Consider the following 24,560-nt stretch of genomic DNA (forward strand, 5'->3'; position numbering starts at 1 on the left):
CGTTATTTTTTAAAACAGTTACTATGTACATGCTAATGACGCATATCAAACATAGTATCAAACGCATTAAATAGGTTATAAAAGAATTTCTTGTAACAAATTTTTATAAAAAAAATATAAATGATGAAATATCTAAACAATGTGATAATTATATTTTTCAGTTTATAGATTAGGTGAATTTAAAGAGAAAATATTTTATATTTAATAACTTTTTTAGAATTTAAAAAATTTTTTATGATTAATGCAAGTATGAATAAATTTTCTCTTGGAGCGTTTTCTTTAATTTTATATAATGAAGAACTTAAATTTTATGAAAATATTCATAGAGAGAAAACAAAACAAGAAAAAAGATCAACTTGAAAAATATAGAATCTCTTTATTGAAAACTATATATATAAAAAAAATTATACATATACTAAATAAATTATACAACTATAAAAACATGATATACATTTAGCATTTTCCATTTTCATTTGTCAAGACATGTTTCGATATTTTTCATCTGCTGCCATTTGTGCTGCAGATCTATTTTGAGATAGATTTAATTAGTCACCAAAATGCTATGCTTGCTTTTATTAGTGAATGGAGATTAGCCAAACAAATCTTTACCAAACATTACACGTTATGTCAACATACATGTAATTGAATATATACATATATATATATATATATATATATATATATATATATATATATATATATCATATTAATAGTTCTGCACAATATAACAATGTATCAATATTTTAAAAAATCCCTCAAAGTAGAGGCGATCTTCTGAAAACGATTATATAAATCCATACAGAACTTCATTACAATGTATTTTACCTAAATGGCACATTGAATTTACATTATTTTTGCTTAAAGATTATTTCTAGGATTGTAATTCCGCCTTAACTGGCGTTACAACTTTATATGGATTCAAAATACCGTTCGGATCCATCAGGGTTTTCAAATCACACATCATTGCGATCTCGGAGGAGCTTTTGCTCAAGTGAAGATATTTAGTCTTTTTAATACCAATGCCATGTTCGGCACTAATACTACCCTGACATTGTGATACATACTCAAAGATAAATGGCTCCAATTGTGCAGCCACATCCACATAATACTCTGGTATAGAGACTTGTACATGGATATTTCCGTCGCCTGAAGATATAAAAGAAGAAAATTATTCGCGAATTATATTTTAATTTTAACATTTCAATTGTCATTATATATATTTATGAATACCTATATGGCCATAACCACTGATCCTAACGATACGAGGATCACATAATCGTTCTCGAAGCACTTCGATGACTTTGTAAAATGATGTTAAAGGTAAGGAAATATCATACTTGAAGACGTAACCATCACGCAGAACGCCCTCGCTAATTCTTTCCCTAAGTGCCCATATATGCTGTAAATTAAATCTTTAATATAAGAAACAATCAAATTAAAACATATTCTCTAAAGTTTTGAGTATAATTCTTTGCATTCAAAAAGATTCAATTACAGTAACTGAATATGAACTTTTAATTATAAAATTTTTATAAAAGTATTTATAAAATGAAGAGTGATAAAGCGTTTTTTTAAGTTTCCAATTTTTAAAATTTTTAGATTTATGTCTTTGATTGCATACATTAATTTTTGATATTTCGTTAGTTAAAGTGCCATCTTCGATGATATCGTTGTTCATTGCTTTTTCCACAAAAAGGGAGAGTTTCTCCTCATCGTGGGTCAAATGACTACCGGATGTTTCGATAAGCATGTAAAAGTCGTGACCGTTCTCGCGGCTTGTCAAAGGATTTTTCATGCCCAAATTATTAATGGAGACGTCTAAAGCTAATCGATCCATCATTTCGCAGGAAGACAGAATCTCGCCTAATTCACGTTTCGCCAAATAGTATGTTTCCAATACTTTATCAAAGCTTGCCAATCCTGCAAGTGTCATAATTATAATTGAAAATTAAATCTTATTATTAGTAAAATTTTGTAATAAGAAAAATTACAATGTTTAATTCATATACTAAATCTGGCATAATATATCCATGGCATAATATCCATATATATAAATATCCATATATATATTACACCCTCAAACTATTTTATTTATTTATATTACCTAGAAATGCGACATGTACGGTCTTTGGCAAAGGTGGACACTGTATAGCTACTTTTGTCACAATTCCCAATGTTCCTTCAGAACCAATAAATAGATGTTTGAGGTGATAACCGGTGTTGTTCTTCTTTAGCGTATTCATTGCATCTACGACGTCACCGTTTGCTTTTACCTGAATAAATACAAATTATATTACTTTCATATATAGATCTTTTTTTCTTTAATTGAATTGAAAGAATCCAAAATTCTTTGGAATAATAATGTTAGAACTAGGAATAAAAGAAGAAAGATTTTTTTTAAGAAAAAATGTTATACATCTATAAAAGAAAATCTTTAAAAATTAAATTTTAATAATAAAGAAAGATTTTACATGTAAAAAATTTACATAATAAATAATAATTTTCAGTGCTAATAATAATATTTTCCACAACTCGTATTTATGCTTACTGCTTCTAATCCCAAAACGTTGCCATGAAGATTACCATAACGTAGCAATCGCACTCCTCCCGCATTAGTCGAGACACAACCACCAATTAAGCAGCTGCCTTTAGCGCCAAGATCCAAAGGCATTATCATTCTGACTTTGGCTAAATGATTCTCCAAATCCTGTAAAACGCAGCCAGCTTCGCATGTCAATACACCTAATACATTGAAATATTTGCGTTTTTAGTATAATGATAACAGTGAGAAATGAATAATCATCATTAGCAGTCCACACATCATTTTTTCATTTATTCAACAAGAAAAAATATATCCCATCGCGACATTATTTTCTATTTTCTCAAACGTATAATATTTTTCCAAAGCTATATGTCCATAAAATTAAAAACTAAAATTAAAATTAGAAAAAATAGTGATCAAAAGATGTGTGCTAGAAATATATATAGTACATTTTCAGAATTTTCTGGCAAACATTTAATTATTTCACATTTTTATTTAATTATGATAAAATTCTTATTGGCTATCATTTAATTATTCTTAATATCTCTAAAGAAATTATTGTTTAATTTGTTTGATAAACATATTAAGTTATATTTTAACAATACAAATTATATTTTTTTCAATACTGTACTTAGATAAAATGGGATAATATTAACGGAATATAATATTATATATCTAATTACGATATAAATAATCGAGATTTTTCTCTCGTTTATTTAGCTGAATTTTTTAGATTGCCTTACCTGTTAATTCATTCGTATCGAGAATATGATTCATTAATTTCATGGAGACCACGATTTCATCAAAGACGGGATTGCTACCTCCGACAAGACCAGTGTTTCCGCTCTGTGGGACAAGCGCTAATCGTTTCTCGTTGCAATATTTTAATATAGCTGACACCTCCTCCGTACATATCGGTTTTAACACACACCGACCAGCACCTGCACAAAATCAAAATGCCATTACTTGGGACTTAAATATGGAAAAATTTCAAACTTTTTTCAAAAAAAGAATATTTTAAAATACTAATCATAACAATTCTTAATTCTTAATCTCTATTCGGTTTTAACAATTCTTCCATTCTCGCGCGTTTACCTCTGACAGTCTTGGGAAAGTCGATATTGTAACTCTCGCATTCATCTGGACTCGTGATTACACGATTTGAGCTCATCAATGTATTAAAGAAACTAATATCCGCGCTCGAGATCCTGTTGAAGGGCCCGCGTTCCATCTTATATCTGATCGACGTTAATTCAGGCTTCGTCGCGTAGCTACGACGCGTGCCTGCGATATTTCGCGAACATCGAACGGCGACGTCGTTGCATCGTCGAAGCACGATGCTTGTTAACATGCTTTGCATCCCTTTTGTTTCCTCGCAATAAATTTATCCTAAAAAATATAAATATAAAAATAAAGATAAAAAAAGTTTTGAATTTATCTAAATAAAAAATTAGTTTGAAATAATGTCACTTAAAAAAAACAATTTAGGATATAAAAGAATATATTTTCACACTTTTATTTATAAATCTTTATTTTTTTAAGAACAAATTTTTTAAATGTGCCATTTGACAGATTTTTATATGGCATTTATATGATCGTTATCAAAAATTAAAATTCTAATAATATAAAAACAGATATTTTGAAACTCTACATGTTTACAGCAATGTATATTAGATTTGTTAAACATTATTTTAAATAATTCAAAGAAAATATAACACACTCAATTAAGATACACATAATATATTTTCTAAGTATCTGTATAAAATAATAATAAATATTTATATAAAACTTGATTTAGATTTTCCTCGTAACTCTTTTAAAATTTATTTAAAAATTGTAGAAAAATATTATCTTTCTTTCTCTTTTTTTCTATAAATTATTCATTTTTCTTTGTCTCAGTTGATTTCGGGAGATGTCCACGATCAAAGTTTTTGTCAGAAATAAAAAAAGAATTGATTATAACTATTTTCTTTCACGAAGACGTTAAAAACCATATTATTTTGTCATACTTTAATTCTTTTTATAATTCAGATATATTTATTCGATTTTTCAAATAGTATAAACGTAAGATATATATTTTTTTTTTGTTTACATTTTGACAGTTTATTTTTGTTACTATATTGTATAGCCAAAACATTCTTAAAATGCTATTTATAGATAAATCAGTTCATAATTTCGTGTTGTTCGCAACACTGATTTATCGGTACAATGAATTCTAATTTACCGACGCGACTAAAACTACTGCCATCTGTAGTCCATTCGTAGAACTTTCTTATATAAACGCAATTTCTTTTATTGCAAGAGTGAACTCACCCTTCAAAATCGAATATAGTAGATCGTTTACTATAGTACTTTAATATCTCATGGATCTTGAATAAAAAAAAAAACTCTTTAACCCGACAATAATTCGATCCCGATAATTAAATCCGCCACATTTGATCGCCGTTATACATATAATCGCATATAGTACATCATTATTCAAACATAATTCGCACTATTGTAATGTCATCTTCTCTCTCGAATCATCTCATACACACACATATTTAGTCATAAATTTCTTTTTCTAAATATAAAATGCAAAATTTGAATGGCTCAAAAAATTATGCTGTGTTGATATAAAAAATTTATTAGCTGATACACGTTCAAAAAATTATCTATGCTTTACTTCATATTTCAATCTCATAATCAACTGCTCATTTATTGAAAAAATTATAATATATGATATTACATTACATATTTAATATTTAAATCTCTCTAAAATGTGACAATTTCAATTTTGAATGAATAATCTCGTAGCTTCAGAAATGTCATGAGAAACATACGGAGTAATCTAAGAAAATAAACAAAAAATTGTATAGGTCCACAGATAAGTTCGGACAAAGATAAATATAAGCCATACAAAGATAAATATTTATTTCGAACCAAATGTATCACAAAATGTATGTCTACTATCCATTTCAACAATTCTCAATTTTCGTGGCATAAAATTATTATATGTATAAAAAAAAAAAAAAATCTGACACAAAAAACAAATTCGTATTCATTTTAACTTATTTATCTCGAAATCGATTTGTAAATTTACGATATACGATTACGATTACAAATAGATATGTTTCCCTTTATTTCAATTAAAATTTAAACGCCCTTTTAAATTCTTCGATTTTTTTCTCATAAATCACCTCATTACAGTTATCATCGCGATAACGCCTAATTGTGGCACCATAAACGGAATACGACGTAGTATAAATATAAGGATTGTGCAAACCAACGTCTGTCGCAATAATGTCAGAAGAACGTTAACACCGCTATCCGTACCGGCGGTTACAGTGATTAAGGCGTGGCTATCTTAGCGTGCCTATTTATAGCCGGATGTGCATACGGCGGTGTGCCTTTCACACGCGCGTGATCGTGCAGAAAATCCAATTCGTCGTTGCAATTAATTTATAAAATCATCACGCATTCGTGCGTATTCTGCCACGCTCTCGATATATATAATGGCGTGCCAGGGGCGGTGCGATTTTCAAGATAAGAACCGAATTTGGGTCACGTTCGCGCAAAACCATCGTGCTCGTTAAATTTGAGAGACTGCAATAAGTAATCTTTCGCAGCACGTATTCCTGCGCTCATCTCTCTTATGGGTCTTCTAATAGACTTTGTCATAGAACGTTAAAACTTTCGCTTTTGACGAATTCTTTAAGAGAATTAATTTCTATAAAAGAATTTATGAGATAAATTATTCTTTAAAAATTTCCCATATTTCGACGTAAAATTATTATTTTTGTTAGTCGATCTACAATTAAAAAAAAAATATATACGTTTTGAATAAGTTAAACGAACAATACGCTTTTGTCATTCGATTAGTCTCTAGAAATGTAACGAATAATTTATATGAATATATGCAAATATATTAACGCATTGACAAATTTTTCATGTGTACTTCATGTTCTCTAAAATGTAACTGATGCTCATACATGATTGGAATAACGAGAGAATTCTAAGAAGCTTTCTCCCTTTTTCAGCTCATTGTAAACATTAAAAAATACCGAAGATAATACGATTGTATTTCTTTTATCTTTCCTTAAATTTCAGTTTTTTAAACATGCGAATTTGCCAATAAAGTTCGTTGAACATTAAAATATATTTGGGGAGATTAGCTTAGCCCTTTTACAAGATCAAATGGCCTCAAAAATAATATTTTAATTTGTACTAGATTATTGTCTTCTGCTGACAATAAGACAACAAAGATCGAAATATCGCGCTTCCTTTCAGGTAATGGTGATTCGTTACTATTTTTATCGAGGAGTCGAGTTACGATATTTCTTGATCAGCGACTGCAATTTTAACGCCTCTTATCCGCGACAATTGCATACGGGGTCAATGTCGTGTTACTTTGCAAATCGGCGCGGAATGCGGTTTTGGATCACCCCAATTTCGAATCAAACTCGACGCGGAATCGATGCTTTAGCAACTGTTATATTTGAAACTGCATTTGTTCCCTTAAAAAACTGCTTTTAGAAAAACTCTTTCACGCTTTTAAAAAGACAAATATATTAGTATTATTCTTTTCTCCTTCAACGTATTTTTTGTACGCATCTTATGGTAACTTTCCATTTATCCGTATAAACGACACGATGCTTTTTATCGAGCAATATTGATATAGAATTATGTCATAATAAATAAAGCACGAGAAGCAAAGATATATATATATATATATATATATATATATATATATATATATATATATTTGTAAAATCCTTCGAAATTCGAACAGGAAAGCAAATGAAGTGCCTTGTGTATTACGATCGTAATTATTTCTATGGCTTTTATTCGCTTATTCGCTCCTTTCTCCCCTTTCCGCTCCCCTTTCCCCAACAATATTTATATATACACACAATTAACATTTCTCATTTAAATATTCTTTAATTAAACATCTTTCTGCAATGACATTTGAGTCTTGAGATATAAATAACGATGATACTAGGTTTATAGCGTACTGTCAAAGGTTTTATTCTGTCGATATAATTTCGAAAAAATTATCATGCCATATTATACATATTTGAGATAAATCGCGTTGCGGTTTTTCGATCAATCGTTCTGTCATCGTTCGTAATTCGATTTCGCGAGAATTGCCTTTCGCGACGATAATTCGATTCGCTCATCAGATGGTTTTTGCGACCGCGAAAAATCGCGTGGGGAAAGGTGTTATTAAGAATTTAATTTTAGCGTTGGCCGATGGCTCCCCGCGCGTAGAAAATAGAAGGATCGATGGTGCTTAATCCAGTCGCTGAAATCTTAAGTGTCCGATCGATAAAACATGTCGTGTCGTCACTTAAGACCGGCGTCGGTGATAACACGAATGTCACTTGAATTCGTTTTCGAAATTCGGAGAACATGTTGTTCGAAAGGGAAGGGCACCTTTCAGAAGAAATGCCACTTGTAGCGACTCGCCTAGGCATACTCGGAGGATCGTTAAAATCCCATTAGGCCTTTTAAGGAAACAGTGGCACGATGAAAATGAACTTTCACGATGAATTTAACGGAACTATTTGCAATCTTTTATAAATATAAGAGTATTAACAATAAGTTGTCAAAATTTTGAACTGGTAGTGAAAGGGCTTTTGTTGGTTTTACGTTATCACTCTATATAATCGCTTATACCTTTTGACAAAGATTTTGAAATTTTTTCAGCTTACAAAAAGAAAGCAGGTATAAACAGTTACCTTAGTGACATTTTCAGATAAAAGAGTCATTTTAAAATTTTTAGATAGGATTATCTAAAATAAGAGATTGTAAGTTTTATAAATAAAAAAGTATAGTGTATAAAAAAAAAATCATTAGATATTTTTTCAATGATAAATTCTTAAAATAATTTGGGAGAGATCTTTCCTTAACAAAAATATCGAGACAAATAATTTTTAATTTACAATCGATTAAAACAAGAACCTTTTATAAATTTCGCGAAATTGATTGACAAAACTATATATTTTTCAGTTAATTTTCTTCAGAATTTTAATTTTTTTTTTTAATTTTTTAATTATTACACACATTCATACACACACAATCCTTTTTACTTTTCATAAATATTAATATCAGCTCATCTTATAGTTTTTTTTTTAGAAAATAATGAAACAATTAGACGATTAATATATACAATAAAAGAGATTATGGGAACATGTTTAGTCAACGTGGCATGACAAGTTTCATAATTTTTCAGGGACGTCTTGGGAGTATCGTCTGGAGTTGAATTGTTAACTCGTAATCGGTCGTATAGAATAGTCGAAATATTATAGCGATCTTATCCATTCCAAATACAGTATGCGAAGAATGCGCGCTTAGTAAAAAAAGCGTATATAATTATATGTGATATATCTCTTTTTACTTAGTCATCAATCTATCAAAATCCAATTTCCTCGCTAATTACTTGAAATTAAATCAAGGAGAGACCGTACAAGATTATCAATTTTCAATATATCCAATCTAATATAACAAAAAAACATAATGAAGTCATAATGAATTTCAATTGCGACGATATTAATTACGCTAAATTAAAAACTAACAGTATTAATCTATACACATATGTGTAGATAATGAAAAGCAATCTTATCGCTGGACGCGATATTACAAATCGAATAACGCGATACTCTACGACGAAGATGGCCCGGTGCCCTCGTGCATGCTAACCCAACGGATCTGTCATGGCACTCGCGCAGCAATTACACCTCGTCCCCTTTCGCTAAAGCTGCTTCCATTTTCTCGACGTTAATTCGAGGACCGATCGGACGGACATCGGATATATTATAATCTACAGCGAATCTTTCAATGGGGAACCCTCCTACTCCTGCCCCCTCTCCGTCGTATATCACCGAACGGTATGCGGCGGTATATTATCGGTCGGGGGACATTGTGGGGGGGAAAAAGAGGTCAGAGGGGGGGAAAGAGGGAAGAGGCGGCGAGTGTGGGAAGGAGGAGATGGTAGTAAAACGAGCCAACGCGGTAGAGAGAGGGAAGCGCGATGGACACACGGAGAGAGAAGAAGAAAGAACGGGCCGGTGGGAAAGGAAGAGAAGGGAAGCGAACGTCGAGGGTGATCGGGAAGAGTACGCGGAGTGGGAAGGGAACCAATCGTCGCGACGACTTAAGCGCCGTGCGCGCGCGCGCGGCCTTTATTTCTATTATGAACGTACGTGTGCGTATGGCGCGCATACGTGTATGTGTCACGTGTATGTATACGACACTGGCTGAATAAGGTGTACATATACATGCGTACATCTCACGTATATAGCTTCTTCAACGAAGCTCACACGCTGCGCCCAATTCAGGCATCGACCGCGTATCGTTGTGTGCGATCACGGCTATATCGAGAGCCGACGAAGGAAGGCATGCGACGCTACGAGCGAGCGAGCGAGCGAGCGAATGAACGAACGAACGAACGAGACGAAGATAGATAGTCTCGCAGAGGCAGCGCGGCGCATGCGCCCCGCTATGGGAAGACGCCACACGCGGCGACCGCATCGGCCAGACCAATTCGTCCGGGTGGTAGCCCGAATCATTAACTTGTTTCCGTGGCAACCCGCTGCGACCCACATCATTGGCTGGCTGCTTCTCCCATCCGCGCGTCCCCACGCTCTGTCAGACGGACGGCAACTACGACGATGCGAGAATACGGTCCATCGTTCATAACACACTATAAACGCGGACTATAGCGTGAATCCCCCTCCCCTTCTCTCCTCACTTCCCCTTCCCTACCCTTTCGCCCATCCGTCGAGTCGACCCTCGCCGACCGTCGTATACACGCATACGCACGTATATACAAACACAGGCACGCTGGCACGTTTATACAGGGCTGTTTACTGGGATTGGTACAACCGCGCGCGACTCTTCCTACCCTACGCGCGATACGTCCTACCGTCGCGTCTCGCGTCGAAATCCGAGACCGGTATTGGGAGATGAACGATAAATCGGTTGCACGGTTCACGTCGGTGTCTCTTTTCTCCCTCTTCCTCTCTTTTTTTTTTTCGGCTCTTGCAACCCGCCGAAGAATTCCATCGAGGCGGAATCATCGTTGCACGAAGGGATGGGGCACCGAGAAGGGTTTTTAATCGACATTTATCTCGATTAATCGAGTATGCGAGTAGATATTTTGAGGAGAAGATAAAACGTTTGCTCCTGCGTATAAAATAGCTCGCGATACTCTCTAACACGTTATCTCGTAATATTAAAATATAGAGTTAGGGTGGGGGGGGAAGAGGATTTTTTTAAGGGCCGGTGTTTCGATCGAAATAACGAGAGATTCCTCGCGTCCTTGATCCACGCGAGCCTCGCGCCTCGGGCGAAACGGGATGCATTATGCATGGGAGGCCTCGGCATCAAAATTGGAGCTTTCCTCGACGCTTCGATGGAAGTACCACGACGGCGTTCCGCGTCAAGGACACGAGATGCTTGTATTTTTTTAAAGATTTGCTCGAGTATATCGTCACGTTTAAAAAAAAAAAAAGAAAAAGCAACGACAAATACATTCCTACACACCGATTGCGGCGGAAAATGTCTGCGAGAGTCGCGACGAACCAATCGCGTGCGGCTCGTGAGTCCTCGAGTTTCGAGCCGGGAAGCATAAACTTCTCGGCGGCTTAGAGAAATCGCGTCAGGGACGTGCCACCATCTCCGTAGAGCCCCGCGCTATACTATCGAATGATATTATTACATCGGTACATTTTATCGTAAATATTTATCGTCAACTATGTATTAAATATGTTCATTTATTATAATTGGATTGACGAGAAATAATGTCATAACGCTTGCATATTTCTTGTATATTGCTTGGATTAGAGAAAAAATAGTTTTTGATTTATTAGATATTAATTTAAATATTGTAAATTGTACAAAAAGAGAGAGAGAAAAAGAAAGCTATGGCACACATAGAATATAAAATCATATATAGGTGTCTTAATCGATCCAATGTATCATCGTACAAATTAATTGATTCGATATATTTTGTGAATTTATTCTAATAATTCTAATAATGATGTTTCATATATGTGAAAGAATGAGAGAGAACAAATGTTATAGCTGGATGAGGATACTTTCTTCTACACACAAAGTTTTCAGATTTTTACAGATTATTTATTTCATTACTGAAAGTAGCCATTGTTGCAAGAAACACCACTCATGGCACCGGAAGAAAAACGTCAGCCTTTTTCAAACAGTGGACATTTTCCTAGTTTCCTCCGCCTTAAACCCAGGAGGTCCAACATAATAATGGAGGACAAAATTTTGTAGTCAAAATTCCATCAGATCCAGACATAGATATTTTATAATTGAAAAAGATAAGATTTTATTTTTTTTGTTATCAACGTTCTATCATATATAATTTTTTTCAATGATAATAAGTGATTTGAGTTATAGTAGGTTAAATCCTTTGATGAGATCTGATACTGCAATTGATGATAATGCTTCTGATAATACGTTTTAATATAGCTGGATATTTTAAGTACAACTGTGACAATCGTTTCTATTTATACAGCAAGTAATATTGACATTTTGGATTAGTAATAATGTCATGATTATATGTCTTGTCGAAAATGTGAAATGGTATATGCAATAAAAATGCATATTTACATGGAACAAATAATGTATTTAAGCATTTTTTGATCGTGTAATCATTGCTATATAAAGTTTTTCGGTATTGATTAGCACTATAAATAATTAGTTACAAATGCAATACAGTGATAACAGGAATTTCTTATTATTCGTGTACCTTGTTGCAATAATAAATTATTATTAATAGATTCATGTTACAATAATAAACTCTTTTAAGGAATTTGTTCTCTCTTTCGCATCCTTAATAAAACATCATCTCCTTTAATAGAAAACTTTTAGTAGAAAATTTTTTTTATATCAATTATATCTTTATAGAATTTCAAATCTTATATAACGCATATGTGTAAAAATAATATTTTGCGGATTACCAAATAAAGATTATCAAATTATATATTTATATAAATTATAGACAAAATATCTGAAATATAGTTTTCACCTACGTACGTTTACTTCCTAAAAAAATATGTTAATCAAAAGATATCACAATATCAATAATATTAATACCAAACAACAAGCAATATAACATGCAAATATAATTACTCTTTATTGTTAATGGAATGCATTAAATATTATAATTAATCATTGATTAGATACAATTGTAGAAGAAAAAAGAAGAAAGTAATACCAACACACAATACCTAAAAGAACAAGAATTAAAAATTCCTAAAAATTTTATATCTTCGTAAAATAAAAGATAAAGCAGGGTGCTCGGAAAAGTTTGTACATTTCTGGCCGCGTTATGCTGTGAAATATGGTACGACTATAGAGCCATATACGTATAGAAACGAGTACACGTGTGTGCGTGGAACGACTGGGCGCGATAGGTGGCGGCGAATGAGAAAGAAAGAGAGAGAGAACGTTAGAGTAGAGAATACCGTTAGCGAGCATGCGCCTATAGCCACTATATCTGATGGCTCCGCCTTTCTCGGCGCAGACGATGCCTTTGGGATTTGTCCCTCGTCGAACCAATCAGAGAACGCGATTGGGACGGCGACGCGCGGCGAGGGGTTCAACGATGGATGGGGATAGCTTCTTCGGGGACGCGCGGCATAACGGGAGGAGGTAGTTGTGTTATACTGTGTGGTAGAGCAGGGAGGTAGCCAGCCAGCAGCAGCAGCAGCAGCAGCAACGGATAACGAGAAACTCTGCGAACGCTTACGAGATCCCGTGACGAGTTTTTTTTTTTCCGTGTAGCATCGCACAGTGGAAAATGGTGAAACTGTAAAAAGTGAAAACGCGAGCGAACGTCAACGCCGTTGGCATCGTGCGCTGCGACGACGAAGCAAAGTGCGGTGTCGGGATACATAGATACGCACACACATCGACACACATTCGCACACACGCGCAGGCCTATTCGAAACGTGCTTTATAGGTGTGACTGCGCAGTCGCCATGTGAGTACCTGAATAAAGCAAGATGTCCGTGGCTGAGGCTTCCGTCGACTCGTGGCGGCGTCGTCGTCGTCGTACGTCGAATGTACACAGTTCCCTTCTTATGCTTTCGTACATGCTACGCGTGAAAAATATTCACTAAATGAATCGCTTATACATGTCCGAGCGGTATACTCGTCGCACACAACGCATTTTGTTCGATACAACATCCTGCATGCTCTATCTCTGTTTCCCTCCCCTTCGCTGCGTCTGTTCCTTTCTCTCTCCTCGTCTCGCTTTACCCGTCCTGTCGTTTCTTCGAACGGTGCTTAATTTTGTAATTCAATATGTCGGCGTAACACCGTCGCTTTGGATTCGCACGAGGGACGGACTGTAGCGACCGGATACGTGCGTGTTACATATATGCATGTGTGCTACTTTATCGCATTTAATTGCGAGCGTTTCGTCCTCTTCTTCCGAGGAAGAAACGTGTTCTCTCTTCTTTCTTCACGCACGCAAAATCGCGCGCTTCTTGAATATATTGTATTATTATTATTGTTGTTATTATCATTCATCCGTTGCATTATATATTGTCATTATGAAGAGAGAAAGAGAGAGAGAGAGAGATAGAGAGATCCATGTTGTCAGCCGTCCCCCTGGCACAGTTGTTTTCTCCCTTCTCGCCATTCCCCCCTCCTCCTTCATTTCTTTCTCCTCCACCTCTTCTTTTCTAACCCGCCTTTCAATCGTATTTTTCGCTCTCGACTCTCTCTTCGTCCTCCTCCCCTCTCTTCCCCCGGTTTTCCACCCCCTCCGTTCCTCGTTTATTATCAACGCGGCATTAATTATGGTGGGTATATGGGTTGGGGCGACATTTTGTTGGATCGCACGCGCGCTCACACACGCATGCACGCACGCATACCAAAATGGATATATATCACCGTCCTCCCGCGTTTTGTACCGGATCGATATCCACGCGCGATAGTTTTTATTCAGGTGACGGTAAATGTATAGAGCTCTGCTTTACCGCGCGAGTTGATCGGCGTCCAACTCTTTCTCTCTTTCTCTCTCGTTCTTCTTCCTTTCTTCTCTCTTTGCCTTTCCCTTCGAAGCGCGGTATTTTCTTTTTTTCATTTTTTTTTTTTTCAACATCGGGAGGAATATCGAACTCTGACATTATAGACGGATACGCCTCGTACCAAATCACCTTTCATACATACGGAACGCGTATTGACATTTCATGTTCCAGTTTCACTGCGAAATCTGTATTTAATTCCGCTACGAGAAGTGTACATCGAGTCGTCTCTATCATCTAACAAAGAAAGAGATATTAGGTTTGTTTTTTGTAGCTGAATTTCCTCCATTAGTCTGCAATAAAAATGAAATATACATTTAGATATATATTTAGAAAGAGAGCAAAAACAAAAAATACTAGAAGCACAGCTTCAAAGAGCAAACCTATTGAAGATCTCTTGAATTATACGCAATTAAAAATCGAGGACTTTCTGAGAATTAACATCCAAGTACACAATAATAAAAATCTTATTCTTTACATGCAGTCTTTATTTTGTTTTAAGCATTAATGAAAAAGATATTTGATGTCTAACATTGAGAGCCTGCGATTAACAAAAACCTCTCTCTGAAAAAAAAATAATGCCAAACTGATCAAAGACTTTATAAACGAAATGTAATTTTCTAAGTATAAAAAAATCTTAATATTTTACAAAATGATTTTGGAACATTAAATGTCAATATACGTTTTATATTTTACATGAAAAAAATTTAATTAGATTATTTTGATGATATTTGAATTTGATGAGAATAGATTATATTCCACAATAATATGCTACTGATAACACACATACAATATATTAATTCTTATTAATTCTTTATAGATGCTTATTACAGATTATAGAGAAAGCAAACTTGCAATAACATTTATTTTTATTACAGTAATATTGAATGTGTCTATGCACATTTTTACTATTTTTACATTTAAATTAAAATAGGAATATATTTTATATATGTAGGAATATATGTTTTCAAAGGAAAAGCAAAAAAAGAATCACGCATTTAAAATGAAAAATTCTGATATTAAAACTACTAACGGTATCATAATATTCCAATCATGTTTGAGTGAAATAATGAAATTGGAATGAAAAATATGCATTTACGTAAGAGGAATATACAGGCTATCAATTGTGAACAGAGATTAATATTTTTATAATATTTTGCACAGTATAATCTCTGTATTCTTTTAGAAAAAACATTTGCTGAAATCAATACTTCCGCTATACATCAATGAGAATTTAAAAGACTTCAATGTTTTGAGATACTCAGCATTATTCTTATCACCCATAGCTAACAAAACAAAATTTCAAAGCGAAAAATTATTGCTAGACAAAACATATATATCGAATATGCGGAAGTTGCTCCTATATAAAATATTGATATGATATTTTTTAACTGTTGCGTGCATATGTGATATAATTCTGATGTATCACAAGATAATCATGATACATAACCTATCAATTGTGTTTTATCAGTTATTTAATTCCTGAAATGATAAAGACGTAAGGAAATACCTTGTTGATAATGAAATTTGATCGAGCAATGAAGCACCATGATATTAATATCGATAAGTTGACCTATATATGGAGCAGATCGGTGAAATTACACACATGTCTTTGTTCCTTCACGGACATGCAATCATCTTGGACGTTGCTTCACGCGGTAACAGAAAAAGCAATGGCAAGAAATGGGCATTTTCTCAGACACTTACTTCGTTAGGTCGATAAAGATTTTCCGCAGGCGTAAAAAAATGTATAGCGCACACAGTACACTTCACTTTTGCACATCGAACTCGTAATAGCCTTGCTGGCAATGATAATCGTCAAGTTCAGACCCCACAATGCAAATATGCGTATCTCTGAAGGTTATGTTAAGGGGCAACTTGCACAATTTTAATGGCTACTTCATACTTTCTTTTTTTTTCTTTTTTTTGTTCCGTCATTCGATTACAAAGTAGACACTTGCGATATATTTGTTAAGATAAAAATGAATAGTATTGTATACTAAAACATGAAATAGAAATATATATTGTTTGAATATAGATTTTACGGTTTCTGCATTATATATAAATTTATTACAAATGTTAAATGAAACATCTGCTTTTTTAAATAAATTTTAATCTAAAATAAAGATAATATATATTTTTATTATATTGACATCTGTAAAAATTAATTTCTTTTTATTTTTATATTACAGATGCAGTATGATGAAAAGATTGAAACTAGTATGAAAATGAATGTAAAATGGCAAAGAAAAAGGGCTATGTATAAATGAGCACTCTTGTTAAAAAATACTTCTATTTCTAAGAGAAAAGAAGTTTATCTAAGTTTGTACTCAATTTTGCAAGAGTATAAAAGAAAACATGACAGATGTTAAACCAATTGGAATTTCGCCGTCTCAACCACAACAACAACAACAGCAACAACAGCAGTCGCAACAACAACCTCAACAACAGCAGCAAATAATGATTGCAGCTCACGATTTGCAACAGCAGCAAAATGTTCAGCAGTCACAGCAACAGCATGTACAGCAACAACAGCAGCCTCAACAAGTTCAGCAACCTCAACAAGTGCAGCAACAACAGGTTCAACCACAGCAGCAGATGCAGCAGCAGGTCCAATCACAACAGCAAATGCAAGTTCAGCAGCAGGTTCAGCAGCAGCAGCAACAACAACAGTCACAGCAAGCACAACAGCAGCAACAAAATAATGGACCACACAATGTCGTTCCTACTCAAGTTCAAGTGCAGCCACAGGTAGCTGCAAGCATGTCTCAACAACAGGTAGTTATTCAATTGTAATTTTAATTTCTAAATAACTATTGATATTTTTTTACATCTTGCTGTTAAAAAAGTTGCAGAATGCTGTTGCGGTATCGATGCAGCATCAGCAACAAGGAGTAGGTGGTGTGTCCATGACATTATCTGGTCAGCAGGGTGCAACTACTATTACTACAATGGCTGCGCATCCACAAGCAGTCCAGGTGATTCAACAACCGATGCAGAGTCAAGCTTATCATTTACAACAATTATATAATACTCAAGGCACGCCTTTATTGATGCCAGGAAATCTCGCGCTGCATCCAGCAGGCATAAATCCTTCTTCTATTCAGGTATAGTTTAAAATTTGCTTTAATTTTTAGATTCTTGAACTAAAAGAATTCAAATTTCTGGTGATGTGTATTAAAAGTTAATATGCGCTGGGGTATTTCTCTCTCTTCTCTTTGGCTTTCTATGTTAGATTTGCGTTTTTTGGATTTAAGAAAACAATATATATTTTGCAGGTAATAACAGCTGGAAAGCCTTTTCAATCTGCAGCTCAACTTACTCCTCATATGCTAACTACGGCGTCGACGCCCGGTCAAGGCGGTGGTCATCCTGGTGCAGGTGGCACCAAAGTTCAAGGATTTCCTACTGGTTATCTACCAGTACCCACATCTGCTACTCCTGGTGCTGGTCAAACATTGGTATTTGGTCAACTTGGTGTATTGGGTTCACCACAACCACCGCCTTCGCTGCAGCAGCAGCAGCAGCAACAATCCGCGAATAAGCAGGACCAAGTACAAAAGGTGAACATAGTAAAAACGCGTTTATTCCATGACATTAGAGCGTGTCACATATATTTAGTCTTTAAAAATGCTACTGTATATATTTACTCAATTTTTTGACATCTTGAAACAGTATACGGCTTGCACTGCCGGGACACCATCTGGTGGAAGAGGTGGTGGTATGCAGTTTGCACCCTGGCAATTTGCACCACAAGTATGGACTGCTGGATTACAACAACCAACCCTTCTCACTGCCGCACCCAATCAGATATTCATTCGTGGTCCGACGCAACCGGACATGTTTATACAAAGTCCACAACCGATACAAACGCATAATGGTAAGTATTTTCATTGTTTCTTAATAAATCATTTAAATATTTTCAAAATTAGCGTTATATTTAATATTTTGCATAATTCTTTGAATACTTTCTCAGTATGAAATGATAGTAAAAAATGCTAATAAAAAAAATTTATGTGGAAAATAATTGAAGTATTTTATTATTGTTGGATTAGCACTTGCGACGCAGCAACAGATACAAGGTGTGCAGCAGATAACAACCGCCAGCGGTAAACCTACTAAGGTGATGGATATTCAACAACAGCAGTCCCAGCAAGGTAAACAGAGTGCGGGCGGACAGCGGCCTTTGAGTATCCTGCCATCATCCTTGCAGGCAGTGCAGGCTGCCAATATACGCGCCGCTAGTTCCGTTTCTACACAGACTGTTCATGGAGTACAAGCTACGGTACAAGTACAGGTTACTATATTAACATTAGCACACAATAATCGTCACGATTATTTTGAGTGCTACGAAATAGCTTATTTGATTGATTGCATTGACAAAGCAGTTACCTAGAGAATTACATATTTATTAGCATAATAGTCAAACTAATAATGTTAATAGAAAATTATTATATAATATTTCATTTATCAAAACATTCAGAGTGGTAAGAGCGGCGGCGGTGGAGGAAAAGGCCGCGGCAAACCGATGCAATCTCCGCAGCAACAGCAACAACAGCAGCAGCAGCAAGCTCAACAATCGATACAGCATCAGCAGGTCTTCATACAACAGAAACAACATACGCAGCAACAGCAGCAGCTACAACAGCAATATCAACAACAAGTGCAATCCTCCCAACAGCAAATACAACCTAAGCCTATTATGAGTAAGAACATTCGTCTAAGTTAGTATTTGAATGAATATTTATATAATATCTACACTTATATTTAATTTTATAATAATATATTTAATACATTGATTGTCGAAATGTAAAATTCATCGATTGTCTCGCAATGTCACAACTTGTAGTTTCTAAACGCCGGCAATATTCGACGAATGATTATCAACGCGTTAATAATATTACCACGAATATTGTAAATAATATTTAAGAATATTCAAATATGTGAAAATTTTTATTAGCGAATATGACACTGCAACAACAACAGCAATCTGGCGTTGTCTTGGGCACAGATCGTCCCATAATGCCGGTAGTTTCAGTAGGTGGTGTTGGTGTTGGGGTCGCTGCCACTTCACAAATGAATCAAGTGCAGCAGCCTCAGATGTCGACAGTACAACAGCTTCCTTTACCGGTACTAATTGATAGGCTATATGTCCAAATTATTGATTACACTTTCGAACCTTTTTCTCAAAGCACAAATAGAAAAGCATAATTAAATGATGAAATATCCTTATTTCTTTAGGCTATCAATTCAACTATAATAAGTAATCAAATAGTGAATGGAGCGTCGCAAGTTCAAGCGATGCCGATTGTGAATGCGACTCCGGATCAGCCAACGCATGATAACACCAATCCGGCTATAATGATCACTTCGCCAGATCGTAATCCACAGGCTGAGTGCTCCCTTATACTGCCATCTACTACAAATATTGCTCCAATGGCAACTGATGATAGTGTAAAGTTAGTTTTGAAGAAGGAAGACATGCCTATGCCTGCGGAAGAAGTCGCGGCGACAGCTCCTCAGGTAGAAGTAACAGGTATCTAATCTCTTATTAATAAATGACAAATTTATCGAATTTGATCGTACGAAATAAAGATATAAATTCTTGGCATATGTACAGATGGAGATCAATGTAAGACTGCGACAACAAAAGAAGAGGAAGTGATTACTCCAAAGATGGAAGAGAAACAGTGCAATAACCCGTTAGCGGGGCTTGCCAATGCAGTCAACGCGATTACGAACGGTGTCATTGGCGATGAGTCACCGAATATGGCGATCTCGACCCCAATCACAGTGAATAATAAACAAGCACCACCTAAAGCTATGGTGAAGCCGCAGGTCCTCACCCATGTGATAGAAGGATTTGTGATACAAGAAGGTATGATATTCGTGATGTTTTATAATTGCATTTTCATTTTTCTCTCTGTCTCTTTCTCCCCTAGTCATAAATGTCTCGAATTAAATTTTATTTCCACTGCGATATGAGGCGCATTTTTCTTTTCATTTTTATTACAGCATCAGAACCGTTCGCAGTAAGTCAGGAAACTACCAACATCCTCAATCGAAACAATACAGCTACGGAGAGGGAAACTCACGAAGAACCTCCGAGTAAGTAAACTATTTTTGTGAATGATCAATACTATGTTTTAAATCCATTTTTTTAAACGCAAAATTTAAATTGTATGTGTATATAGAGAAGAAACATTGTCCTAATTATTCGAATGAAGAAGATGGAGCCAATGGGCAAGTCAGTAAATGCGAAAGTTGTGGCAATACAGTTGATGAACAGAATGTCAAGCTCAAAAAAGAGAAACGGTTTTGCTCATCAATGTGTGCAAAAAGGTGAGCGCCATATTTTGTATATTAATAATATAAAACGAAATTGTTTCGTTCAATTATATTTTCGTAAATATTTATTGCAAATAGTATTCTTTTAATGAAATGAAAACTATGTCATGTCTTGTCTGCAGTAAAAAACGGGAAACGCGAGATCGCGATGGTATGGAAAAACAGTGGATTGAGATAGAGACTGAAACTAAAACTGTCGATAATGACATGGTGAAGAAGAACGGTGAAGAGAGGTCATTATCTACAACTACTTCTTCCGCCGATGAATCACTGCCGAAAGTAAATCCAGTTAAATGGACGGTAAATGAATATTTTGATATCTTTATATACTTATATCTATATTTATATGATATATGAGATATGATATATGCAGGAAAAAAATCAGTTTAACGCAAGCAGTAAAATTTATTAAAAATTACTGTATTTTTTATGCATAGGTAGGTGAAGTGTGTGATTTTATACGTGGTCTACCGGGATGCGCCGATTATGCAGAGGACTTTGCTATTCAGGAAATTGATGGTCAAGCTCTTATGTTGCTGAAGGAGGATCATCTCATGTCGGCCATGAGCATCAAATTAGGCCCCGCGTTAAAAATCGTTGCCAGGATCGATTCAATGCGCGTGGAATCGATGTCAAACTCTAATTCAACATCGAACAATTCATAATCGTCTACCTATTGATAACAAAGCGACTGTTTTCCAGAATGTTTCTAGCCTACGGGCTACAGGGTTTGTGCAAGTATTCGATTTTCAAATATAAGCTTATAAGATTAGAATTTTTTAATGCTACCATACTGTAAGCGATTTTCATGCTGCACGTGAAATAATTCGTTAAACTTTCAACGTTTATGAGAGACTTTTCGTTTAGCACTGTAGCTATGGTACAAACTGTAAAATGTATTTTTTGTAAAATTATTTTTAAACAAATTGCGGCGAATCGGCAGCAGTACCTATTTTTAATTTAGAATATATATATATATATATATATATATATATATATATATATATATATTGTGTGTGTGTGTGTGTGTGTGTGTGTATATGTATATGTACACATCCACATAAATACATCCACACATATACAAATTGTGTACATAGATACATATATATGTAGATAATGTCAACGATCTATTACAAATTATTTTGCATTTAAAGAAAAAATATGTCACTAGTTTCTTGCCACGTTTAACAGCTGTAAAATAACTATTTAAATTAACAGAAGGCACTGTTTTCTACATTAAGTGGAACTGTTTATACTATTAAGTACAATGAAATACATCTTCATTTTTTTTATATGTATTTTTTTAATATATATTCTTTGCTATAATGGATATGATTTGTACTCTTGATGGTTCCACTTATAGCATATTTTCTGATAGTGCAGTTTGGAAAAATATAGACATTGTATGTGTTATGTGCATAAATATGATTTTATATAAAATGCTTTATACTTTGTTTCACGAATGTTCTATCGCTCATTATGTATATATCATTGAACATCTGTCAATACAGATTTCATTTCAAAATTATGTGCTATAATTAAATAAATTTTACGTGCTTAACGTAATATTATTATTTTGAAGATGATTATATATTTTCAGTTGAAATTTTTATAATTTTTTTAATTTTTATAATTTTTTTTATAAATTTTTATAATTTTTTTAAATTTTTATTTTCATTTCTTGTATGAGAAATAAATGTATAAACGCTACTTTGTATAGAAAATGCATTATCTTCTATAATTTACAGACAGTAGCTTTGCAGCTGTTAAATATGGCTAAAAATCTGATATTTTTTTTCTTAAATATCTTATGCAGAGTGATAATTTTTATAATGATTTTGATAATTGATGACATTGATCTACATACATATCCAAGTATGCAGTCTGTATTATATGTACGTATACATAATTCTCCTTTTCTTTCTTAAATTTTTGATTACACATCTATTTTTTATGCAAAGGTCGAATTTAATCGAAAAAAATATATTTCAAAATAATATTATATTAAGCACATAAATTTTATTTAATTATAGCACATAGTTTTGAAATAAAATTTATACTTTCTAATGTTCAGTAATATATAATGAACTATAGAATATTTATGTGAAATAGAGTATAAATATAAATAATTTCATTTCATATATATTTATATATACACATACAAATACACATATACCATGTCTGAATTTCCCAAAGTGCATTATTGGGAAAAATACTATAAGTGGAACTGTCAAGAGTACAAATTGTGTCCATTATACAGCAAAAAATATATATTTAACATAAAAAGCAGGGATATATTGCTGTATTGATAATGCTATATTTGGAAAATTACTGCTTGTTGTCATTCGTCGTACTTTCATAAATATGATTATGTTTGAAAATGTAAGTTGTGTACTTGATCGATACATATGTAAATAGTAGACATAAAATTTTTATTTAATATACAGATTTCGCATAAGACAACATCTTAATTGTTGCTGACGATTATTCTTCCATTATTTTTAAATTAATGAAAAGAAAAAAATTATATATGTAAAAATTTATATTTCTGTCATTAGCGATATAATATGATGATAAAGTAAGATGACAAAAAGGATTGTTACTATTTTTAGTAAATATCTTATTAACTACTATCTAAATGATATAATACAGAAAAAACCATTTGATAAAATTTTCGAAATATTAAAAGAATATATCATTGAAATATATCATGCCCTTGAAATTCAATGTAAATATCATATTTATTGCAAATTTATATAATTATAATAATTCTGAAAATAACTAGATATATTGCTGTTTTTATATATTTCTTGTAGGATTAATTAATTTTATATTTCAGTATTGTGCAAGACACAAATGCGAGTGTATTAAATTTAATAAGACTCATTATGTTTGAATTAAATGGTAATTTGCTATGCATTTTATACAAATGTTTAATGTAAGTAGATGTGTTTTCTTATGCGTGAGAGAATCTTAGTGGAGGTAGCCATGTTTGTATATAATGCTCACAGACACATTACACATCACCGAGTTTATCCCGCGCCCTGTTTATGTCTATAAATAGAAAATAGAGTATATATAATGCACATTGTATACATTCTCTTAATCATTTATAAAAGTTGTATTTTATTCATTATACAATTTTTTGTGCTAGGTTCGATTGCACCAACAATATGTTAACTTGTTAATTTCATTTCACAGAATAATCTGTTATTCCCTTTCAGATTGAAATGATTAAAAAATTTCTTTGCTTTATGTCTGCGATAAAGCAAAACAAATTCTGATTAATTTAGTACATAATGTAGAAGAAAATTTGATTAATTAGCGCTAACTGAATCTGGTGCAATCATTCCTTGGCAAACACAAATCTCATGAATGTTAAAATTCAATACAAACTCCAGGTTCAAAATTTTGCACCAATCTTGATGAAGATAACTCAGGGCCCCAAATGTTTCACAGTACATATATACTTTTTATACAATAGAGAAAAGAAATAAACTCTGCTGGTATAAAACTTAACATTATTATTCTTATGCATTAGGGAAAAAGCAGTGGTAAAAATAATTACAATTGCAACTTCTCAAATGAAATAAATATAATGACTAGTTTATTCATACGATACTTTTATA

At 33.7% G+C, this 24,560-nt stretch overlaps 2 protein-coding genes across 5 annotated transcripts; one reads left to right on the forward strand and one right to left on the reverse strand.

Moving 5' to 3' along the window:
* Window positions 1-356: 356 nt before the first annotated feature.
* LOC126850002 (D-2-hydroxyglutarate dehydrogenase, mitochondrial) lies at window positions 357-16,469 on the reverse strand. 3 transcript variants are annotated; one of them, XM_050592565.1, is made up of 9 exons: window positions 16,291-16,469; window positions 13,541-14,039; window positions 3,638-3,931; window positions 3,286-3,483; window positions 2,549-2,742; window positions 2,105-2,273; window positions 1,622-1,920; window positions 1,231-1,399; window positions 357-1,146 (listed from the first exon to the last, which is right to left on the reverse strand). In XM_050592565.1, the coding sequence occupies exons 3-9, from the start codon at window positions 3,900-3,902 to the stop codon at window positions 872-874; spliced, it is 1,569 nt and encodes a 522-aa protein (XP_050448522.1). In that variant the 5' UTR covers window positions 3,903-3,931; window positions 13,541-14,039; window positions 16,291-16,469; the 3' UTR covers window positions 357-871. The 3 variants fall into 3 exon arrangements, with proteins under 3 accessions (XP_050448522.1, XP_050448521.1, XP_050448523.1); XM_050592564.1 differs by lacking the exon at window positions 13,541-14,039 and having other exon boundaries at window positions 16,291-16,468; XM_050592566.1 differs by lacking the exons at window positions 13,541-14,039; window positions 16,291-16,469 and adding an exon at window positions 16,094-16,252.
* LOC126849956 (polyhomeotic-proximal chromatin protein-like) lies at window positions 12,846-24,450 on the forward strand. 2 transcript variants are annotated; one of them, XM_050592434.1, is made up of 14 exons: window positions 12,846-13,532; window positions 16,776-17,361; window positions 17,433-17,690; window positions 17,862-18,146; window positions 18,259-18,463; window positions 18,639-18,880; window positions 19,067-19,289; window positions 19,544-19,713; window positions 19,825-20,119; window positions 20,204-20,461; window positions 20,599-20,691; window positions 20,778-20,925; window positions 21,054-21,231; window positions 21,369-24,450. In XM_050592434.1, exons 2-14 carry the CDS (start codon window positions 16,942-16,944, stop codon window positions 21,594-21,596), a joined length of 3,003 nt encoding a protein of 1,000 aa, XP_050448391.1. In that variant the 5' UTR covers window positions 12,846-13,532; window positions 16,776-16,941; the 3' UTR covers window positions 21,597-24,450. The 2 variants fall into 2 exon arrangements, with proteins under 2 accessions (XP_050448391.1, XP_050448392.1); XM_050592435.1 differs by having other exon boundaries at window positions 12,850-13,532; window positions 18,639-18,868.
* The last annotated feature ends 110 nt before the right edge of the window (window positions 24,451-24,560 follow it).

This window comes from Cataglyphis hispanica, chromosome 5, assembly GCF_021464435.1.
Source record: "Cataglyphis hispanica isolate Lineage 1 chromosome 5, ULB_Chis1_1.0, whole genome shotgun sequence".
NCBI lineage: Eukaryota > Metazoa > Arthropoda > Insecta > Hymenoptera > Formicidae > Cataglyphis > Cataglyphis hispanica.

Excerpts from the sequence above, each read along its gene's own strand:
- LOC126850002 (XM_050592565.1), bottom strand. The coding sequence starts at position 3,902 with ATGCAAAGCATGTTAACAAGCATCGTGCTTCGACGATGCAACGACGTC. Across the intron at positions 3,484-3,637 it reads CTTTCCCAAGACTGTCAGAG|GTGCTGGTCGGTGTGTGTTA; the intron begins GTAAACGCGCGA and ends GATTTTGTGCAG. Across the intron at positions 2,743-3,285 it reads CGATACGAATGAATTAACAG|GTGTATTGACATGCGAAGCT; the intron begins GTAAGGCAATCT and ends TCAATGTATTAG.
- LOC126849956 (XM_050592434.1), top strand. The coding sequence starts at position 16,942 with ATGACAGATGTTAAACCAATTGGAATTTCGCCGTCTCAACCACAACAA. Across the intron at positions 19,714-19,824 it reads TACAACAGCTTCCTTTACCG|GCTATCAATTCAACTATAAT; the intron begins GTACTAATTGAT and ends TTATTTCTTTAG. Across the intron at positions 20,926-21,053 it reads TCATCAATGTGTGCAAAAAG|TAAAAAACGGGAAACGCGAG; the intron begins GTGAGCGCCATA and ends TCTTGTCTGCAG.